The sequence below is a fragment of the Erithacus rubecula genome (assembly GCF_903797595.1).
Source record: "Erithacus rubecula genome assembly, chromosome: 9".
NCBI classification, from domain to species: Eukaryota; Metazoa; Chordata; class Aves; order Passeriformes; family Muscicapidae; genus Erithacus; species Erithacus rubecula.
This window is the reverse complement of record NC_136660.1, coordinates 16,367,229-16,388,714: the sequence shown is the minus strand read 5'-3', so window position 1 is coordinate 16,388,714 and position 21,486 is coordinate 16,367,229. Positions and strand designations below refer to the sequence as shown.

At 44.6% G+C, this 21,486-nt stretch overlaps 1 protein-coding gene and 1 long non-coding RNA gene across 4 annotated transcripts in view; one reads left to right on the top strand and one right to left on the bottom strand.

Moving 5' to 3' along the window:
* PAX2 (paired box 2) overlaps positions 1 to 21,486 on the top strand; it is an 84,671-nt gene that overhangs the window by 1,222 nt on the left and 61,963 nt on the right. For all 3 annotated transcript variants that reach the window (XM_079313163.1, XM_079313164.1, XM_079313165.1), the window contains exons 2-3: positions 3,335 to 3,500; positions 4,812 to 5,009. In XM_079313163.1, the coding sequence (XP_079169289.1) occupies positions 3,335 to 3,500; positions 4,812 to 5,009 (364 nt within the window). The remainder of the gene's footprint in view (positions 1 to 3,334; positions 3,501 to 4,811; positions 5,010 to 21,486) is intronic.
* The window catches only part of LOC306805021, a 101,720-nt gene that overhangs the window by 19,013 nt on the left and 61,221 nt on the right, over positions 1 to 21,486 (bottom strand). The window lies entirely within an intron of this gene.

The following is a 21,486-nucleotide window of genomic DNA, read 5'->3' as shown; positions in this document are numbered from 1 at the left end:
GTCGGTGGCTATTCTGTGAGTCGTTTTGGTTTGGCGAAAGGTTGGACTGCGGGAAAAATAGGACAATTGTACGGCTAGGAGATGAAGTGGCTTTGGAGGCTCCCAAGAAGTCACGATCCCTTCTGGTTTATTTACCAGATACCCGGTGTGAATTTTAAATACATTCCTAGCACAGAGTAAAGGGCATTCGTGCTACATTTCTGATTTTTTTAGAAGGCTTTCTTAAGAGGGGGATGAAGGAACGCGAAAAACCCCCTTTACCAGGGACTGTAATAAGGAATTTCCAGTGATTTTAATTAAACCACAGAAGATAAAATAATTCCGAGATTTAAATTGAAGAAGAAAAATTACAAATAGAAAACCGAGATTGAGAGTATGTTGAGTCAGGAAATGAATAATTAAGAGCAATTTGTAACTTTTGACACCGAAACTTTTGAGGACACGCCCTGCCCGCTGCATAAAACACAGATCGAAAAGATAGAAAATGGAAATGCTTGAAGTTTAAAAAAAATCCCGATTTTGCCTCGAGAAGGAAGGCGCAGAAACACAAATCCATGAATAAATCCCCAAACGCGGATGTAGGTAGCTGCAGTTCTAATAACTGATTTCCAGAATACATTGCTTAAAATGTGAGGTTTGATTCCAAAAGAGCTTTTACAGCAATCACTCCGTACATTAGACATTATTTTCAGTTTTCAGCGGTGCGATATGTTTCCAGACGTGATGTCAGTAATTCCGGCTCCAGTACGATCCGAAACATGTCAGCAGACGAAAGAGGCATTTCACTGTCGCTGATTTTTTAAAAACTCCTGGGAGATTCCTGACCAATTTTTGGCTTTCGATTAGGGGGAAAAAACCCCAAAACAAAAACACCATCAAATCTTAACAAAACAAAAAGACCCCACCAACATTTGATTCGTTTCCTACAGTGTATTTCTAGAGCTATAGACCTGGATATTATTAAGCAATTAAAACAGACGCGGGTATGGGCTCCTGACACACACATAGACAGAAACACACGATCAGTACGACAGCGGCACGACTGAGCCTGTGCAGATACAGATGCCGGCGCTTACATGCGGATAAATACACTTAAATATCTGACTGCTGTGGTAGAAAGAATCTTAGAAAACTACGGGGCAGAACAAAACAAACTCGTGTGAAAAATATCTGGACTGCAATAATTTGAATTATTAATTTTTAATCTTTTTGCATCTGTTGCCTTTTAATACTTTGTAATGCGAGTTATAATAGGTGCTTTGAATTATTTATCATGGAGTTGCCGAAGAAATTGCTATCTTGTAACTTTAGAGGCAACATGTGCAGAAGGGGTTCTGAACAAATGAAGGAAGAACCCAACAATATATACCCACGGGTTTTAGTGGAGGAAGATAAATATCCCCCGTCCCTTCTGAAATTCAAAATACATTTAAAAAAATACTAACAAAAGAAAGCAAAAAATAACCCCGGTTCAGCTGGGAATGACGAGAAAGCCAGCCGGCGCCCCGGCCGATGGGGCGGGAGGGGATGTGTGAAGGTGTTACAGAAGGGGTGGGGGAGATGGGAAAAACTCTATTTGTGCGAAAGGACTTGGATCGATCGCAGGGCAATGAGAGTTTCCACTAAGTTCAGAGCCAATAAGTCAGTGTCAGAAGCAGGAGAGAAAAAAAACTCAACGAAAATACAAACAGATCATTTTTCAGCAAACTGCAAAACGAACTAAGATCTCTTGGCGAGGAAAATACAGGAGGTTAGGGTTGCGTGAAAGGAAAGCTTTAATACAGAGTGCACTCCACAGCTATATCAGCTGGGTATTCCGGAGACAGAGACACTCAGGTAGCAGCGCCAGCGAAGCTGTACCGCCTGCGAGCGGGCATCTCCTCATGCCCTGGCAGCAGCGAGCTGCTCTCGGCTCTATCGTAGACGTTTGATTCACGACCAAGTGTCTTGTTGCGTCCCAAAAGGAGATATTTCCCTTTATCTCCGTCACTCCGTTTCTCGTGCCCATGCTTAGCAGGTGCATACTCTTTCCCGCCCCCCTCCCCAAGTTATTTCTAGAAATGGAGAAAGACAAATCCGAGGGAAAAAAGCGATCCTAGCAGTCCTATTTGAGAGAGAGCAGGTTTTTTCCTGGAAAGGGGGGAATAAAAGAAAACGGAGAATTTAAATTCTCCCTGAATTAGATTTGTGTGTTGGGGAAAAAAAAAACCAAAAACCAACAAAACAAACCCGGAACAGTACGAGTCTGTTTGTTGGGCTTTTTGGGGGGTTGTTTTTTTTTTTTTTTTTCCTAGAAATTCTTTCCTGTAAAGATCGAAAGCTAGTGAGAGGGAGAGTCCGCATGTAAAGGAACATCAACTGCGGGACTCAAAATATTTTCTTCCCCTCTCTCTCCCTCCATTTCTTTCCCTTTCTCCTTTTCTCTGTGATTCCTTTCAACTCGCATCCTAAAATAACGGGATAGGACTGCTTGCATGGGGGACATGCCGCGGGGTGAGGGAGGGCGGAGTTCGCGAGGAACTGTAATTGACAACGTGATAGAAAATCCTGGAAAGAAAATGAGGAAAAAAAGCCCAGGAGTAAAGAGAAGGGGGACTGCGGCAGAGTCCGCCCGGAGCCTCTAAGAGGTCGAGCTCTGGAGTTTGGGAGTGCATCTCTGGGGAGAGGAGCGGGCGCTGTTTCCATGTTCGGCCCATCACAATGGCCGTGAGAATCCACCGCTCCGGCATCCCGGTCGGGACCGCAGGAGAGCGGCTCGGGGAGGGAGGGCGGCGTGCGGGAAGGTGGAGAACAATCTTCCTCCGCCTCGGGAAAATTCATTCTGCCTTCTCTTTCTTTTCCATCTTTCCTTCTTATTTATCTTTCTTTTCTTTTCTTTCTCTTTCTTTCTTTCTTTCTTTCTTTCTTTCTTTCTTTCTTTCTTTCTTTCTTTCTTTCTTTCTTTCTTTCTTTCTTTCTTTCTTTCTTTCTTTCTTTCTTTCTTTCTTTCTTTCTTTCTTTCTTTCTTTCTTTCTTTCTTTCTTTCTCTCTCTCTCTCTCTCTGTCTCTTTCTCTCTTTCTCTCTTCTCCTCCTCTTTATTTTTTTCTTGTTATCTCTTTCTCTCATTTTCTCATCCTCCCTGTTTTTAGCTTCTTCTTTCTCTCTTTCTCCCTGTTTATCTTGTCTCGCCTCCTCACGCCCTGTTCCCCACTCTCGACCCCCCGCCATTACCTCCATCCATCTGTAATAACTGGAGATTTTGTAGTTCGAGTGGTAAAGAATCCACGACTAACGGTGTGTTTCTGGTGTGCGTGGGTTGTTGTGTTTTTTTTTTTATTTCTCTTTCCCCAGCAGGGCACGGGGGTGTGAACCAGCTCGGGGGGGTGTTTGTGAACGGCAGGCCCCTACCTGACGTGGTGAGACAAAGGATAGTGGAGCTGGCTCACCAGGGGGTGCGACCCTGTGACATTTCCAGGCAGCTGCGGGTCAGCCACGGTTGTGTCAGCAAGATCTTGGGCAGGTAAGGAAAGAGGCAGCTCCTTCCCCTCCCCTGAGACTGCTTCGCCGCATCCCTTCCCCGCTCCAGTATGACCTTCCGCCCTTCCCTCGGCACCGGGCTCTCCTCGCCACGACCCCGAGCGGCCCCGGCACCTTCGCACAGTGGGAGCCCGCGGCTGAGCAGGGCCCCCTCCTCCAGCTGGCAAGGACGTGTTCCTCCTCCTCCTCCTCCCTTCCCACACCGGCAGTGTTTGAAAACTCTTGGGAAGACAAAATAATTTCAGAAGAGTGGGTGGAAGGGCGGGAAAGAGAAGGAACAGGAGAAAGAAAACGAAAGAATGACAAAAAAAAAAAAAAAAAAAAAAAAAAAAAAACCCAATCCAGCAAGAACAACAACAAAAAAAAATCCTAACTCACAACAAGCCGTAAGCAGCCTTACCAAATACACGGGTAAATAAACAAACAACGGGGCAAATAAATAAATAAATAAAGGCCCGCGGTAACCGATCGCCGCCAAATGAGGTGTGCAATATCCCTAGGGGCTACTCGGGGAGAGCCAGGGCCCTGGCCCGGCCGCTCGGCTGCGAAGCAGAGAGAGCAGATCCCCAGCTGCCGGTGCGAGCGGTACGCGCTGCTGTGCCCGCCGAAACCGGGACTCAAACGCTGCCGGCAGCAGAGCTGGTGCACAGCGGGGAGTGGGCTGGAGCTGCCCTGTACGAGCAGACGCTTTAGAGGGATCCCGAGGCGGGGATAAACCGTACTCCCGCACCCGCAGCCCGGGCAGCGCCCCGCTTGGGAGCGGCCGGCTGGGAGATGCAGGCGGGGGAGTGCGAGCCCGCCGCCGCCCGCTCCCCACGCCCCCATCCCCGCCGCCCGGCCCCAGCCCGCTCGGCGGCCTTCGCCTCCGGACCGCTGCATCGGGAACGGGGTTTCTGTTTTATTTCCCCATCCCAGGGTCTGAAAGAAGTGTGTGCGCGTAAAGCGGGTGAAGGGGGAGGCAGCGCCCCTCGCTTCTAGCACACACAAATACAAGCAAAAAAAACAACAACAACAAAAAAGGATCCCTCCTAAAAAATCAAAACATAGAAAGGAGAGCGAGCCCTAGAGAGGCGAAGAGATTGCCTTAGCCCCAGGTCAGGCTGGCTGGCGACTCGCGGAGCGGCGACATGCAGCGCCCGAGCGGCCACGGCCCGACGCCGCGTACCCGCGGGCCGCAGCCGAGGTGGGCACGGGGCAGGGGCCGCGGGGCGCTCCCGGGGCCAGTGCGGCTCTGAGCGCTCGGGGACGGCGGAGCCTTCCCGGCACGGCAGGCCACTGATCATCTTTTGTGCAGGTATTACGAGACGGGAAGCATTAAGCCCGGCGTGATCGGAGGCTCCAAACCCAAAGTGGCCACCCCCAAAGTAGTGGATAAAATCGCCGAGTACAAGAGACAAAACCCGACAATGTTCGCCTGGGAAATCCGGGACAGGCTATTGGCCGAGGGCATCTGCGACAACGACACGGTCCCCAGCGTCTCTTCCATAAACAGGTAAGAGAAACCCCGCAGCTCGCGGCCCAGTCGCATCTTTACGGCCCCATAAAACCCCTTCCAACAGCGAGAATGGCCTAATCCTTCCTCTGTCAGGGTAGACCCAGCCTGCTCCAGTCCCCTGCCCGCAGCGGGACCCGTGGGCATGGCCCGCCAGTCCCCGGCCCCGCCGTGACCTCCGAGCCCAGGTCCGGGCAGCGGGACCGAAAGCAGCCGCCCGTTCCCGCAGCGGCCGCCCCGAGCAGCGGGTGCGCGGATGTGTCCCGGGGCTCGCTGCAGCCGGACCCGGCAGCGCTGCTCCCGCCGAGCAGCCCGGCCCTGCCGCAAGGGCTGGGTGCTGCTCGGGCTGCAGAGCTGCCGGGCTGCGGAGCCGGGCTTTGCCGTGTCTCTCCAACACCCCTGCCGGGGTGTAGATGACCTCCAGCCTTGCCAGGGTATTAGCGCTCTGAGCCGAAAGGCTGCCGTCACCTCCTGCCAAGCCGGGCTCGCAGCCGCGAGCCGCTGAGCGCGGGAGGAAGGATTCCTTGGCACCCACGCCCCCGGCTCACTCCCCATCGGTAGCCCGAGGGAATGGTTAAATTTGCCGGGCGGTTCTGTACCCGGCTGGGTGGGGAGCGCTGCTCTCCGCGGTCCCTGCGGCCCCGACTCGGTCTGATCCCTGCCCTCGCAGAAGGATGGGCAGCAGCAGAATCGATTTCGCACTAGCCAACCATTTCCCCCCTTCCGCCTTCCCCATTTCCTCCCCCGGCTGCTAGGGTGCAGATTTTGTTGGTTTTGTTGTTGGAGAGACTCAGATTTGGTCCCAGGTTTGAGGTGACAAAAATAACCATATGACAGGCAAAAAAACCCAGGATCGATGCAGGAGAAAAGGGAATAGATGTAATCGAGTACTGACAGACATCAAAGTGCTCACACTGTTCACATGCCTGCACATTCAAACACAACGTACATCACATCTTCACACTTTGGCAACACAACACTCTTGTGCACACAGTAAAAGCAATTACGCTGTTTTAGTGTTATGGATGTACAGATACCCTGACTGTCCCCACAGAAATACAACCTCTAGAAACAGTAAGGCAAAACTATTTGCAAAAGGTATGTACGTAGGCATGAAATACCTCACCAACAGAGTAAAAATACATGAAATTTCAGGCGCAATTCCAAATGTATGGCTCTTCCTAGTCAAATAAACATACACAGGATATGTATAAATAAGCATGCAGGGTTTTGTAGTGTCTATGTAGATAAAATGCACAAATTGGTATACTGGCCCCTTTGATATATAACAAATTTAGCCAGATTAAAAAAAAAAAAAAAAACCATAATTAAAACCTGGTGTATTTATAGCAAGGGTAACAAAAAACAAGCAAAAAAAAATAGCAAGGAAAACACAGTGGCATTTTTTTGTCTTGCACTTTTCATGGCAGATTTATCAAAATATGTCTAATAACTCAGACTGTGTATTTCTAAATCTGGCATCCTATATAAATGGGTTTTAATATTTTGCAAATGATATGGAATTATCCCAAATCATCTTGAAAACAGCAGGTAGAATTAGCTAGTGGAATGTACCTTGGCTAAGAAAGATTCCCTCAGACACACTGTCTCTGTAATATACTGCTAGGCTACCCTAGGAAATTATCCCTGTGTGTGCCATCTGTATTAAAATGGTTATTAAGTTATGAACAGGGTAACATAATACTGATCGGCTAATTATACACCCTCCTAAAAAACCTCCAGGTCTCTGTTACTCTCTCAGTCAGGTATTGAAATAATAACAGTTTGACATTCAGACACCTTACAAAGGCAGCTTTGGAAGGACAGACAGCTATCCCTGTAAGGAATTGAGCGGGTGGTATGGAAGTCCAGAGGAACAGCCATAGGCTTTTTGGAGAAATAGCATATATGGACACAACACATATTTATACCTCAGCCAGCTTAAGGGATCTCAATATCCAAAAGTCACTGAAGTCTCAGTCTTATGCTTGCTGGACCCAGTGCCTCACGTCTGGGCTGTGCTGTCCCAGGCAGAAAGGTGAGCACCAGATTTAGCTCCTACCATGCTACCAGTCTGCAGCAGGGTTTTGGAAGTTTTGTGCCTCAGTTTCCCCATACTGGAAATGAAAACAGATTTTTCTCAGAAAGAGGTGGAAATATATGTCACATTGTGCTTATAAAATACTTTGAGGACAAGTGTTCTGTAGCTGCTAAGTATTATTTTACTAGAGACGCTCAGCTGTGACCCACCATGGCAATGGCATTTGAGTGTGTAGTCCCCATGGCTCGAGAGCATTTTAGCTTAGTATGATTCAGTCTTTCTTCATTCCTTTTAAAATTCAGACCAAACTTCCCACTGTTCGCCTTTGTATGAGGCTCCCCAAAACTCACATATGTGAGGAAGTGAGCCCATAACACAAGTCTTAAAATTTGAAAGCCTGTCCTAGACAAGATTGGGACAGCAAACTGGGAAAAATTGCAGTGAAATAGGAAATACTGAGTATATTAGGGCCCAATCTTAGTGCTGCGGAGAGTAGCGTGAACTTCATCACTCCAGTGACTTTCATGACTCCAGCTCACAGAACCCACAAAACACAAAAAGAAGCTCACAATTTAAATATACATTTTTCTCTTCCTCATTGTAAAAATTCTCATACAGAATCGGGTCAGTTCTTTGTAAAAGCAAATCCCTTACCTGCAGTAAATTGTCATCTCTCTGATCACCAACCACAAATTGGAGTTAATCTAACAGTCTCTGAGCAGCTTCAGAGAGATGACAAATTTAAAACCTAGCCATCAATAAATATCTGTCTTCTTACTTTTGCAAAATGTGGAGTTTCCAGTGCAAAATCTGATTTTGCCCAGTGTCTAGAACAGTTAGAGCTTTTTAGGAGCATTTTAACATTTTAGGGAATTAGTAAGGCATTTATAGAAAAATAAGTTACCTATATCCCTAGATAGACTGTGAATATTGTGCTTCAAAACTGACGTGTCCCTTTACACAGAAAAAAATTACCTGTGGTTATTATAAGATTTTAAAATAATGTATTAATTGCATTTCATTTTCCTTCTGGGAATTAGTCTAACATTAATAAAGGTCTTTGGGTGAGGGACTATGGAAAAACACAGTTTTGATTCCGCTTTAAAAGTTTCCCTTAAACACTTAATTTTTTTTTCTTAAATTCTGTGTGTGTACATTGCACTGATCTGTCACTATTACACTGAGAATAGCAGACGCATTTGGGTCAACATTTTACTTAGTTCTGAGTTTTATCCGAAACTTTTTCATACCAAACTCATGCACATAAAGGGTAGATACGAGAGCTAGTGAAAAAAATATGACCTAACTACCCTGTCAAGATTCAGGAAAAAATACTAAAGTCTTCTGCTATGCAGTAGATTTCTTTAAATTACGGGAAAAATCTAGAGCATATAAGAATTAATAAGGAAAGTGTATCAGAAATGACAGGATCGAGATCAGTTATCTCTGTGCCAACAGCTTTCCTGTTCCCACTTCACACATTGAGAACTATGCAGTATCAACCAGTTGTGTATGTGTAGGTATACACACATACATACATACAAATGTGCATATGTGCATGTATATATGTAAGCTCACACACAGTGCATGTAATTGAGAAGCAGGCAAATGGCAGGAGATGTTCATTCTTCGGTAAGCAACTAATGCTTTAAATTGCTTGAGCACCTTGCTTCTTGAGCGCTCTGCCAGCCCAAACTTTTCCATCTATCATATGACTATAAATGAGTTATCTCTGGTCATTTCAGGTTAGACTATTTCAATTGAATTTAGACACCGCTAAATTTAGGTGTTCCTTGTGGCAGTCTCCTAAAAACAAACTTGGAGGCAGATCTTAGTGAGAACTTTTCCTTTGTTTAGCGGAACATATAGCTCACTTAAGAAGATAGGTTTCATGAGATGATAATCATCCCAGAGAAATCTTCTGAATGAGACAGTGTACGTTAGTAGGAACTGGATGGAGCAGATGACGGACATACGCTCACGGCAACGCAAGTTATGCAACGGACACTGTCGTTTAAGAGCTATTTCCTGCTTCTCTTAAATTAATGAATTATCTTGGATTAATGAGTGAGGTCCAGAAAGGCAAAGTAAAACAACCTCCCCCTGACTTGTACCTCTATCCCAGTTCTTGGATGGCCGGGTTCAGTACTGGGAACTCCCAGTTAGTTCATAGTCAAGGCATGCCAAAGGTAAAGCATTTCAGAGTTCAGTCTGTCTTCTGGGTACCCTTTGGACCCTGAGTTCCTGAGAGCAGATTTAACTAATACCCCATGGCAAAGAATAGAGTTTAGTGGATATATTATCTCAGTCAAACTGCTGGATGCTTTTTCGATCTTGTGCTAGGTATTGGGTATCCATTAATTTCTAGTGTTAAGCATATGGTTTAGGGAGATGTTTCCATTTTCACGATATAACAATTGGCTAATGATGCCTAGTTAAAGTCTCCAATAATTATGTGCTTTTAAAAATACTTATGGAAAGACATGTACATTGACTTGGGTTATAAAGAGCAGTGAAATATACTTGTACACTGAAATATTATTGAGCATATGGCCAATTTCAGTGGCTGCAGCAGGCTTGTAGTTTAGAGCAAAGAAAGGCAGATTTGAAGATCAGATCTCTCTTACCAGTTTTGGCATTAATTTTCTGACTGATCTTAGGCAGGTCACGCGGACTCCTTAGAAGGCTGTTTTGCCATTTGCAAAATGAAAATAACAGCTTTTAGCTACTTTTGTAAAACTCAGCATCATCTTTCATTGAAAATATTTATCGAGGTCAACACAAAAAGTGAAAAAGTTCAAAACCGGAGCCAAGTTGTTTTACATCAGCTGAGGCTTTAGATCATGCAGTTGAGGTAAATGTAATGTTTCAAACAAACAATTGTCTGGCAAAAATCAGACACATTAGGGCAGGGACTGCGTTACATGGGGAAAAAAATCAGTATTATGCAAACAGAGCTTTCTGAGCCACCCTCGCTAGCCAGTGGTACTTGAGAATTCCCCAATGACATCCCGGCCAAAGTCACTGTGAATCTCTTCTTGTTTTTCCCCCTGAACAAATCTGGAATTCTTGGAAGACAGGTAATGAGTCTCGGGAGAAGGTGGAAGAGTACAGAGTATCTCTAATAGGCAGCTTGTTCATAGTGATCAAAAGCAGTGACAACTGCATTGTCTGCAGTGAACTCAGGGTGAACTGCCCGAGTTTTAACCTGCAGGGGTGTGTGTGGGTGTGTGCATCACTCAGACCTTCGCCACTGCTGCTACTTAGTAGGCACGAGTCAGTTTTCTCCATATAGACACCAAATACTCAACTTGTCTTATAGACTGGATCTGCCTCTGTCTGACACTCTTTTGGTGCAAGGGAGGGATGAAGAAAACTTGTCCGACAGTACTCAACAGAGGTTACCAGGACTTCTAACCTGGCACTGCCTAGTGTGCACAGAAGAGATTCAGGATTCTAGCAGGAATCTTCTCTCCCATGCTGATGCTGAGTCCTATGCAGTTTCCTACATCAGGGCATGCTGTCAAGGTAGAAGACTTCTACTGCCAGTTGCTTTCAGCTGAGCAAAAAATGTAATCGGGTCACACAAGTCTTCATTACAGGGAATACACTCCTTTAAATTCAGACACTTTTCCATCAGACACAAACCTGGTATTATCTTCTTTTTATCATTACAAATAAAGGACAGGCTCATAAAGCAGAGGTTACAGACAATGTTACTGCAGCTGAAAGAGTAAATGAATGCTCACAGCATTTCTCTTTGTCTTATTCACCGTATTCTGGCTATTGGAAGGTTGTATGGGGGAAAATACAATAAGCTAGCTGCATTTTTTTCTCATTTTCATATTGCAGAGATATTAGCTCAACAGAGCCAGTCAGAAAGTAGAATTGGTTGTGCCTGGGAAGTTTTGAACTCCCTGTTCTGTGAACCTTGAAGTTCAGAACCGTATCGGCCCCTTTATCGCCTAAAAATCCCAGCCCTTCCTTTTTTTACAGATGTATAAAAAGCTTGATTTTTTTTTTTTCCTGGAAGTTAAATATTTTTAAGATTTTGCAACTACTGAATTATCACTGCATTCTGCCATGAAGGTAGCTGCACTTCTGTGCTGGGTGACTGAGTCTTGTGCAGCTAAACCTCACTTACCAGAATCAGTATTATGTGAAAAAAACTCATTTGACTTTGGGAGAAAAGAGGAGAAAATATAAGTGGCTTGGCCAAGAAATGACGAAGGGGTGAGAACAATATAGTGATCTGAAGGGCATAGCCCTTCCAACAGGAAAGGAATTATTCACATTTAAACAAAGCACTATAGGCAGGAATGAAGGGAGGGTAATAAGAAAGGAAACATTTAAATGGTAGCAGAAGGTATCCCCTGATAGGGAGGTCCATTAAAATGTGGAATTGCATCCCATAGGAATTCCTGATTTCTTGGAATATATATAATTTGGTGGCATTAATATCAAGCAAATATACAATAAGAAATAATCTTGCGTTGGCTAAAGACAGATAATGGTCTAGCAGGTCAGCTGGACTTTTTATGATGTGATGGCATGGTGCACACAAAACAAAGTCGTGTTTTCAGACCTATATCAATTGTCAAAAAGCTGCCATCTCTAACCCCAAAGCCTTTTCAAACAAAATATTTTAATATTACTTGAATAACAGTATATGGCTTCTAAACAGTTGAGCAGGGTAAGTTTCACTTAGATTCCATTGTCCTTAATTAAGGCATGGAGAAATTCAAATGGAATTTAGGCTCTCCACTTAAAATCAGCAAAATATTTAGAGAGCACACTTCTGGTGTTGGTCTCTGTAAATGGAAAACTAGAGACTTCTAAAAGCATTTGCCATTGGTCTGACATCCACATAGCTCAATGGGGATTTAGGAAACCCCATCTGTGTGTAGATGGCTCTAACAACGATTGCTACTCATGAAAGCATCAGAAAGGTTTGAGTTCTTCTCTCGAATGTTTATTTTTTAAACTGAGATTACCAGGAATGAGGATTTTTTCCACTGTAATCCAAATTAATCTATTGGAGCCTATAGCTGCATTGCTATATTTATCAGTCCCAACTGTTCAAAAGTGCCAAGGCAGAGACTAAACTGTGTAATTGGCATAAGAATCATGAGCACTTGTAATACAATGTAGGTTTGTTTTCACTTGTTTTCTCTTTTCTACTCTAAATTTTAAAGGGGATCTGGATATTTGACTCCTATTAAACAACTTTAAAAACATCTTAACAATGCAGTCCTTTGAGTCTTCTGAGAGCTGACAGGTCCCTTTTCAAGCCCCCACAAGCACTGGCAACATATTTTATTAAATGAAAAATGAAATTCTCATGCTACCACTCGACTAGAGGAGCAGGAAAACCCAAAAAACCACGGTTAGGTTTGTGATGAAATACTAGACACTATGATACTCAGCACTAGCCTCCAATTTTCTCTGTTGCCAGCAAGTGAGGGCTGATTTTGCAGCACTTATATGGCTATCTACTCAGCTGAAAATCACTTGATTTCCAAACTCCTCAGGGTGCACTTACAAATATTCATTTCCAATCAATTTACACCTGCTAATATTTCTCAATGCTCACATGTGATCACAGAGTCAGAAGCAATGCCAGTGCTTACTGTTTCTATTGCAACATCATAAAGAGGCTCTGTGCATAGATCAAAAACCATTGTCCAATACAGGCACAGTGTAAATAGGAATTTCTTCCAAGAGGTGCTTTTAGAAAATCAGTATACACACGTCTTGGTTTACATCAGCCCCTTACCTTCTACTAGGCTCATAATTCAGACAGTCCTCAAGGTTTCAGGGGTCCTGAAACAAACATCTTTGTCTGTCATAGAAAATGAGATATGTGGGAAGGGCTCACTCGTCAAGTCCAAGCCTAGGCAAAACGCAGAGCAAAACTGGAGAGTCCTTTTCTGTAGGCTCATATTTGACAAGACAGAGGCTGAACACCAGCTAGGCTGAAAGAGCTTCCCCCCCTATTCCATGATAAGTAGGCATATAAATAAATAAATAAATGGCATCCTAACTGCACTGAGAACTCAATAAAACAATCACATCAAATATGAGGAGGTATAAATCTCATGTCTGCACAGGTAACCCACTCAATTGCTTTTATTATGGCTCAGCCTGACTCCATTTATTACCATCCGTGGCCTGGGTGAAGGATGTTTGCATGGAGGGTGGTCTCCTGGTGAAATCCTATCCCTGGAGCAGTGACAATCAGCCCATACAGAGGTGGATTTTGGTGGGGAGACCAAAGGCAGATCCATCTGTCTGCATGAAAACTAATCAATAACCCTGTAACTAGACCCCTTGTCACTGGGAAATGGACAACACAATAGTTCAATCCTGGAGCCATAGGAGAGGAATAGCTGTGGTTGGGGTATGAAGAATGACAGGATATATGCAAGAAATGTTTGAGACATATGGAGAGAATATGTCTGTCCATATAGACATTGAGGAGGAGTGATGGCATAGAAGGAGTACAGAGGGTATACATTAGTATATAGTAGGCAAATTTGAAAGGTTGATGTGTTCAGAGGTGAGTGTGGGGAACAAAATAGCTGAACTATACTGCATTTTTTTGTACAGGACATTTGTACAGGGACTCTAAGTGAGGCAGATAGGTACCTTTGGTAAAACGTGCCTGCTGGTTGGACACCACATATTGGTATATGGTAGAGAACACATCTCTGAGCAGGCACATAGATGGTGACACAAAATGCTGGAACACAAAAGGAAGCATATGCAGGAGTTTGAGGCAGTCAGGGAAGGATATTCCTTTGTCCTTTGTCTGGCTTGGGATTTATGTGTGTACTAGTTTTGACAGAGAGGAGAAAGAGTGATGTGCCAAAAGCCTGAGCTTACGAACCGTGAGTACACAGATACACTTCCCAGAAAATGCTATATATGAAAGATTTACCCAAACCTCACTGTTAATTCAGGAAGGGAGATTCTGGTGGCTTGTCTTTGCCTCTGTGAAAAACAGAAAGAGGACATTTCTTGTTTTTGTCATCCCCTAGCTCTGCAGTACCTGTAGCATTTCTAAAATCTGCACAGCATATTGTTCCCCAGGCTTCCAGCAACTCCCTAACACATGCACACATACACAGGTAGGATGGAGTTTGCCTCTAATAATTGTTCTCTCCTGGGGGCAAATTTACTATTCCTGCATTTAGCTCCATTTTCAGCAGATCCTCCTCCTTCCAAGGTAAGAATTCTTCCCTCTCTGTATGGGTCCAAGGCATGAGGGTTCAATAGCCATATCTGCTTGGAAGACAAATTGCTTCAAGATCAGTGATCAGCTCTGCTCAAAATGCCCATCACTGTATTTCATTTGAGAAGGGTGGTACCCATATTTTGCAAGGCAGACTGATGTCTGTTTGCTAATTTACACGAGGGAAAGCAGAGACTGCACCAAGACAACAAAGTCACAAAAGAAACCCTCACACATCTGTTGGACAGAATGCCCCGTACCACCTCTAGCTCCAGAGTAGTTTGCATAGTTCTGGCAATAAAAAGAGCACTCATTTCATTGGTGAGGAAGGATTAATATCCCAGTCCTTTGATTCACAAAAGTAATCCTCATTTGTTTTAAGCAGGGCCAAAATACAACAGCAACCTCATTACCCAACTGCCCACTTTCAAGCTCTCACTTTAAAATTGCACTATATTATTTAAGCACTAAGATTTGGGCCCTTCTTAAAGGGAATAATGTCTTTCAGTATACTTCTGTTTCTTAAAAATTCTTTTAAGATCAAATTTTGGTAATCTGTCTCTAAAAAGAAAGACGACAGCATGATGTAGCTAGGTAACAGTACCTGCTGTTAATATTTGCCTAAATTTATGCCACTTCTTGGTTGTTTAATTGCAGACTTTTGAACTTGAAAAATTAAACATTTATAAATAAATCACACATACACAAAAAAATACATATTCATTTATAAAATCAGGAGGAGATGAGAAGAGGAAGAGAAAGAGAAGGAATAACATTTCTGTAAAAAGGGATATCATGTTTGCAAACCGAGTGTATTTCAGGGATATTCTATGTAAAACTGTGCCAAGGCAGTGCAAGCAGAGGTAGAGTGGAAATTGTGCAATGTCCCAGATTCCCTTTCTCTATGGAACAAAAAGCAAATTTAGAGTTTAAAAGAGACAATATTTGTAGTGCTGATTCTGACAGATGAGCCACAACATGAAGTTTTCCAGAATAGGAAGAGAGCACGGTTGGGTAGGGTTGGATAAGAAAAGGGCAAGAGATAAGGATGGAGTGAAAGGCTAAAGCTGATTTGAATTGTATACTGTCAAAATCAGACCTGCTGTGGCTTTCCAGAAGGCAGTTTGGGCCATTGTCCAAATAAGAAGCCAAGTCATTCAGTATTAACATCCAACTCCCTTATGTGGCTTTAACAATTCCAGGCTACACTTGTGCCTGAGTTTAGGGTCTGTAAGTATGAAGGCAGACAGGATGGGGACAGAGCAAGTGGGTCTGGCTGCATGCAGATTCTTGTGAGGGGTGCAGGCTGGAGAGCAGGGAGGAGCTGCATGGATGAGTCTGTATGCTTGCACAAGTAAAACACATACAAATTTGTAAAAAGATGAGTGCCTTGATTCTAAACTCCCATTGCAGCTTACATGAGTTTTTGTGACCTGCAAATACTTAAAGAAAAACACATGCCTGTGGCATACCCATGGGTCTTCATGACCCACGGACACAACTGGGAGAGCTGGTGGTGCAGGGAGACATGAAGTGGGAGTGTGGCCCATTTCAGGTGGATGTGTATATAAGGAAATGCCCCTGGCACAGGGAAAGACAAGGGATAAAGTGATCCCGGGGAACACAGTCTTTTGAAGCATGCATGCATGAGAAGGATGCCAGCCCTGTAAATGAAGCCTTAGCACTGTTCAGAGCACCACCTTCCAAAATGAAAGCGCTTTCTGCACCACTTGAATATGCTCCAGGATCACCCTGTGCACAGTGAAGTAATTTGAGCATGGAAACCTGGGTGCATTTGTGCAGATAAACCTTTGAGTCTCTATTGTTCCACCAGACAATCTTCTCTGTAATGGATATTTGGGCGAGACATGCCCTATACCCCACAACATGTGTACAAGGAGGAGCATGGGCATATCACTAGGGCAACATGTCCAGCTGGGAGTATAGACTTTTGGCAAGCAGGTATTGTTGGTCTGTGTAAGAACTAAGAATAGTCTTATCCATGGAAACAACGTCACAACTCTGCAGTTGCATGCAGGGAGTCACAGTGGTGAGCAGAGGCACAGCAATAGGTGGAACTCTGCACAGGATTCCGTGCCACTGCTTCCTGATGGCCAGAGAGTCTTGTTTGTGCACTGATGAGCTATGGCTCTAACCAGATGCAGGGAGGAGCCCTAACAGTGCTCATATCTTTGCCAACAGTTCTTTTGGGCAGATGTGGGGATAAGGTGCTTTGGCAGCTGTGCCACCAGTGTGCAGAGGAAACACAGCTGGGTGAGATGGGCAGTTTCAGTAACACAAACGTGTGCAAACGTGTGCATGACAAAGTGGCATCTGCTGAGATGTGTGAACACAAAAGGTGTAAGGCAGGGCAAATACATATATAAAGAAAATGTCATGCACAAATGTAGGGACGTGCCTGTTGTGGGTACCAAGTGTGACTGAGGGAATGAGGGGTGTATATGACATGATACATTTATCAGGGACTGGATGTGCAGTAGTTCACCTGATACATGATGCAAGAAGAGGATACCTGGGGACAGTGGGGGCAGAGGAGATTGCACTAAAGGAGATATTTCTAATTATAGCTTAGTTTAATGCACTGGACTCTGCCCTTCTCTCCTCTCCCCTCCCCTTGCACTCTTTTCCTCATTACCCAGGTTATCTTGTTTGGGTTAAGAGGCCAATTTCAACAGACTATAATTGAAGAGTGAAGAGAATCTGATAAGATAAGGAAGGGACATCATTCCTCAAGGGATCAATAGAGGTTTCATGTTCCTCCTTCCCCTGCTGTGTCCCTAACACGCTAACACTCTGTGTCCATGGGCCTGGTTTATTTACTCTGCTTGTCTGCAAGACTGGAAAGGAAGTGTGGGAGTAGAGGGGGGCTGCAGCCCGTCTGACACAGCTAGAGCAGGGAAAGCAGCATAAGGAAGGGACCACAGTCCCCTCTGGGACTCATGAGAAGGCAGGGAGGTGACAAGTCTGATACCCTCCTGGCCCTGGCAGGGGCACAGATTAACAGGGGAGGTGTTCACCTTTGGCCTTTTATCTTGTCATTGTGCTCTTCAAGGAAAGGATATTGATAATTTGTCTTGATTCAGACTTGCTTTCTCTAGCATTCATGTGCAGACAAGCTCAAGATTTTTATAAGCACTCACAGGACAACTTCTCAGGCCCCCTCAGGGTGATGGAGGCATAATTACCCCTTCCACAAGGAGGACTGGTTGCTGCTCCTGAGTAGGTTTATGTTCATATCTGAAGCTCAGCCTTGATGGACTCAAGTCAAGTATCTCACAAGTTGTTCTTAGTAGTTTTTTGGACCAAGCCAGCATGTGATGATCCCCTTAAGAAACATGAAGCATGAATACAGGTCTTCATGGCAGGGCTGCTGGGGCTCCCACATTTCAGAGGCAGAGTTAGTCCCACTCCTGACTCATGCTCTTTGTCAGGAAGATGCGTATCTCCCAGAAGCAATGTGGAACCATAGGAACCTGTGCCCGTGTGAGATGCATATGAATGTGCAGGCAGCTGAGGCACTGCAAAGAAGTCCCTCCAGGAGGCCCAGTCTCTCACATCAGGGATGTTCCTCTGTCCCTGCAGCTGGCATAGGAATGCTCAAGCACAGGGAGATGAGCTGAGAGGTCAGCACAGTACAGGATACAATCCAGATCCCATACAACAGGGCTGGGCAAGCTGCTGGAGAGACTGAGACACAGAGGGGTCTGGGGCTGAGATATCTTCTTTTAGCTGATTTCTCTTTTATTTTTAACACCCAGAGAAACAGATGCTGAGAGCAAGTCAGTCATGCAGTGAGCATGTGGCAGAGTTGGGAATACAACCCAGATCCCCTGACTCCCAACCTCAGGCTTTAACCACTAGACCATGCTTCCCTCTAAGCCACCTTGAACTTTCCTCAGTGAGGATGGGGGCTACTAAGCCTCTGTGGGCTGCAGTTTACCAAGCTGTCAGGAGTGTGCTCACTGGACCGCCTCACCAGAGACAGCCTTCCTCACGCATGCTAAAAAAGTTGAAAAGAAATTCATTTCATGGCCGGTGGTTGCTTAAAAAAGGCGATTCCAGCATATGTATGTGATAAATGTTAACTGTGCATTAATCGCATTAAAGAGGACCCTATAAACTTTTCATTTCTAATTAAATTCTGGCCGGTGATTCTGGCGAAGCCAGCTCACTCCGGGCCTTTGTTTATGTGGAAAATTAAAATGCAAATACAATGGAATTTATTTCCATTACTAGAGTGATATGCTGGGCTCCTCTGTTTAACAGCCTCCAATTATTTTTCAAACAGGTCTCTCTCCCTCTTTCCCTCCCTCTCTCCCTTCCTCACTCCCTCATTTTTTTCTCTTCTCCCTATTGCTGCTGCCCCAGTGTGAGGGGTGGGATCTGGTAAAGAAGTGGGCGGGCTAAGGATCATGTAAACTGTTCAAGGTCAAATTCAGGCCAGAATACAGAGGAGAAAGTGGGGAAAAGAGTGTGAGAGCACAAACAAGGGAGCAAAGGAAGTTACAAGGACTGAGCTAATGCAAGGATGAGAAAGGAGTTACCTGTTAGCAACCTGACTGAAAAATATAAGCTAAATTCACTGCCTTGCTAAATCTCAGCCATATAGATGGCCTGACTGAGAGAGGTCATAGATCTTTCCCTGATGAGATATTTTGATGAGAGGGTACAAATGACAACTCTCTCTGGAAGTTTTCTGGATCTTTCACAGCCTTTTTCATAGACTTTGTCTGGATGTGACTACTGCTGGGCTAAATTCTGATGGCTGAGGAAGGACAGAGCAGGCCCAATGCCAGACACATTGCCTGCACAGAGCAAATAAATTCATGCAGCAATGACATATAATCATCAGCTGAAAAATAACTGAACTCTCTTGTTCATTTCCAAGGGACCAAATGTGGCCACACTGTCTTAAAGTATTACTGCACAATACCCGCACAAGTCAGAAGCCATTGCACAAACCCAGAGATTCATTGTACATTAAAAATTTCTTAACACATATATTTACTGCTAAATGCTGCTGACACAAAATCCCATTCTTTCTTACATATAGGAGAGACCCAGGTCAGTTGAGACCTGGGAACATTGCTAGTCAGTCACACACAGATCAGAGGCATCTGTTAACTGACACAGATGCCCTTCTATGCATTAATGTAGAAAGTCATACAAGAAGACCCTTGCAAAGGCAAGCATGCACTTCACTGAAGGCATGTTGTAATTTATAGATCCTTTCACAGCCTCAGTCAAATCTTATTTGAAACTGCACAGAATTGTCTTGCATGTAATTGTGAAGAACCTTATCCGAAAACGTAACTGAAAGATCCCTGAGTACGCCAGAAGACACACACACCTTGGAGCATGCAGCTGAGAGCCAGCCAGACATGGCACCCCATGTGTCACACACACACAGGAGACGTACCTTCAGCATGCCCAGAGGGCAGGGAGAGCTCGTGAGCCAAAGGGAAATTCTTTTAGTGCATGTGAGCATCTTAAGGAATCACCTAGTGTAAATGATCCTGCCCCAGCCGAGACAGGGAAACAGGAGAAGGACACATTCACTTACAACACTGAAAAGAGGCCATTACCCAGTCAAACAACCCAATCCCTGACATCATTATTCAATACACAGGAGCCCTGAAATGCACACTAACTCAATCACACGATTACAAAATAATACTGATGGAATCAATGAGACAGACATGCGGTCATACAAAGCACACCCAGCCTGGTGTTAATACACAATAACAGCCGCCCAACAAGCGAATACAAAACAGCCATTCACAACCACAGGGCAAAACACCAAAACACGGGGCCACATTCTCAAAGGAGACTTGAAATCTCTGGTAACAAAACCCACCCTTGCCAGAGGGGTCTTAGGGTATGGGCAAAATCTGGCAGTCGTCAGTCTAGTGAGCAGCAAATACTAAAAGCCTTGTTGAACAGCACAACTGAGCACATTCATGTCCTAGTGAGTCTGGTGGACTCCCAGGGCACTCAGAACCATTCAGGATTTCACCCAGAGCGTTGAAATAGGCTGGTGTAGTGAAGTGACACCTGCTTAATGACCGAAAGTATCATGCAGGCACTCAACACAAGAAGGGGTGCATGATATTCAAGCCTCACCAAAACACAAGCCATTATAAGAAAGGAAATCCTACAAAATACCACAAACCAAACAAATTCACACTGTGGACAGATGAAAATACTGTTCAGCACCCAAAGCTACAGAACCATCTCACAGATGTGCCTCTGCAAAACAGCCAAATCCTCTTCTCAAACCACAACAGCACTCTCAAACCTAACACAGCACTCGTGTCTTTCCTCTTTAGAGAGTAAAACAAAGTGACACACAGAACAGGCTCATAATGGCACAAACAATCAACCTTCCTTGTGCCTCACAGATTGTGCCAGACCATGCTAACCCAAGTGCTTAACACACAGCCCAAACTGCCAGTTTTTGCAAATCCTGCATGATCTGCTTGGGAGGCAGATTGGGGAACGGGACTGTGAGTCCTTTCCCTGGCACAGCAGGCAGCAGCTCGGAGCAGGTTGTGTGCACAAGAATCTGCTGTTATTGAAACAGCCAGCAAGGCTGGGGAAGGCTGCTGTTGGTTGTGTGTGCCTGCGTGCCTTGTGTGTACAGGAATTCCCCTTCCTCTACCCAGTGCTGCTGCTTGTAGCCATTAAAAAGCCCAGGTCCTCATGCTGGGTGTTCAGTGAGTATTGATTTGGTCTGCAAGCAATTTTAATATTTCTTCAGGGACTTTCCAGCAACAGCACAAGTCATTAATTCACCCTCCCAAATTGCTTATTCAATAGAAGGAACATGGCTCCTGAATAAAGTCCCAGAATTTATGTGACTCACATGAGTCAGGAGGTCAAACAACTGTTATGGAGCGAAGTTAAAAATCCAAATAAAATATTGACACTTTTTTGGGAGTGAGAGGAGGGGGAAGGGGGAAGGGAAAGAAAAGGTATTTAAAATAGGGTTTTGTTGCAATGCCCCCAGGATAAAGAACGGAAAGAGATTGAAGACAAGCTGGAGTTTGTAAAATCAATGGGATTTATTGCATATCCGCTTGGCATTTAATAACTCCTTCCTTTCCATCTTCCCCTGCTCTGTTTGTACATGGGGGAGATAAAAACTACAAATAGCCAGCCACAAAGTACACAGATGGACA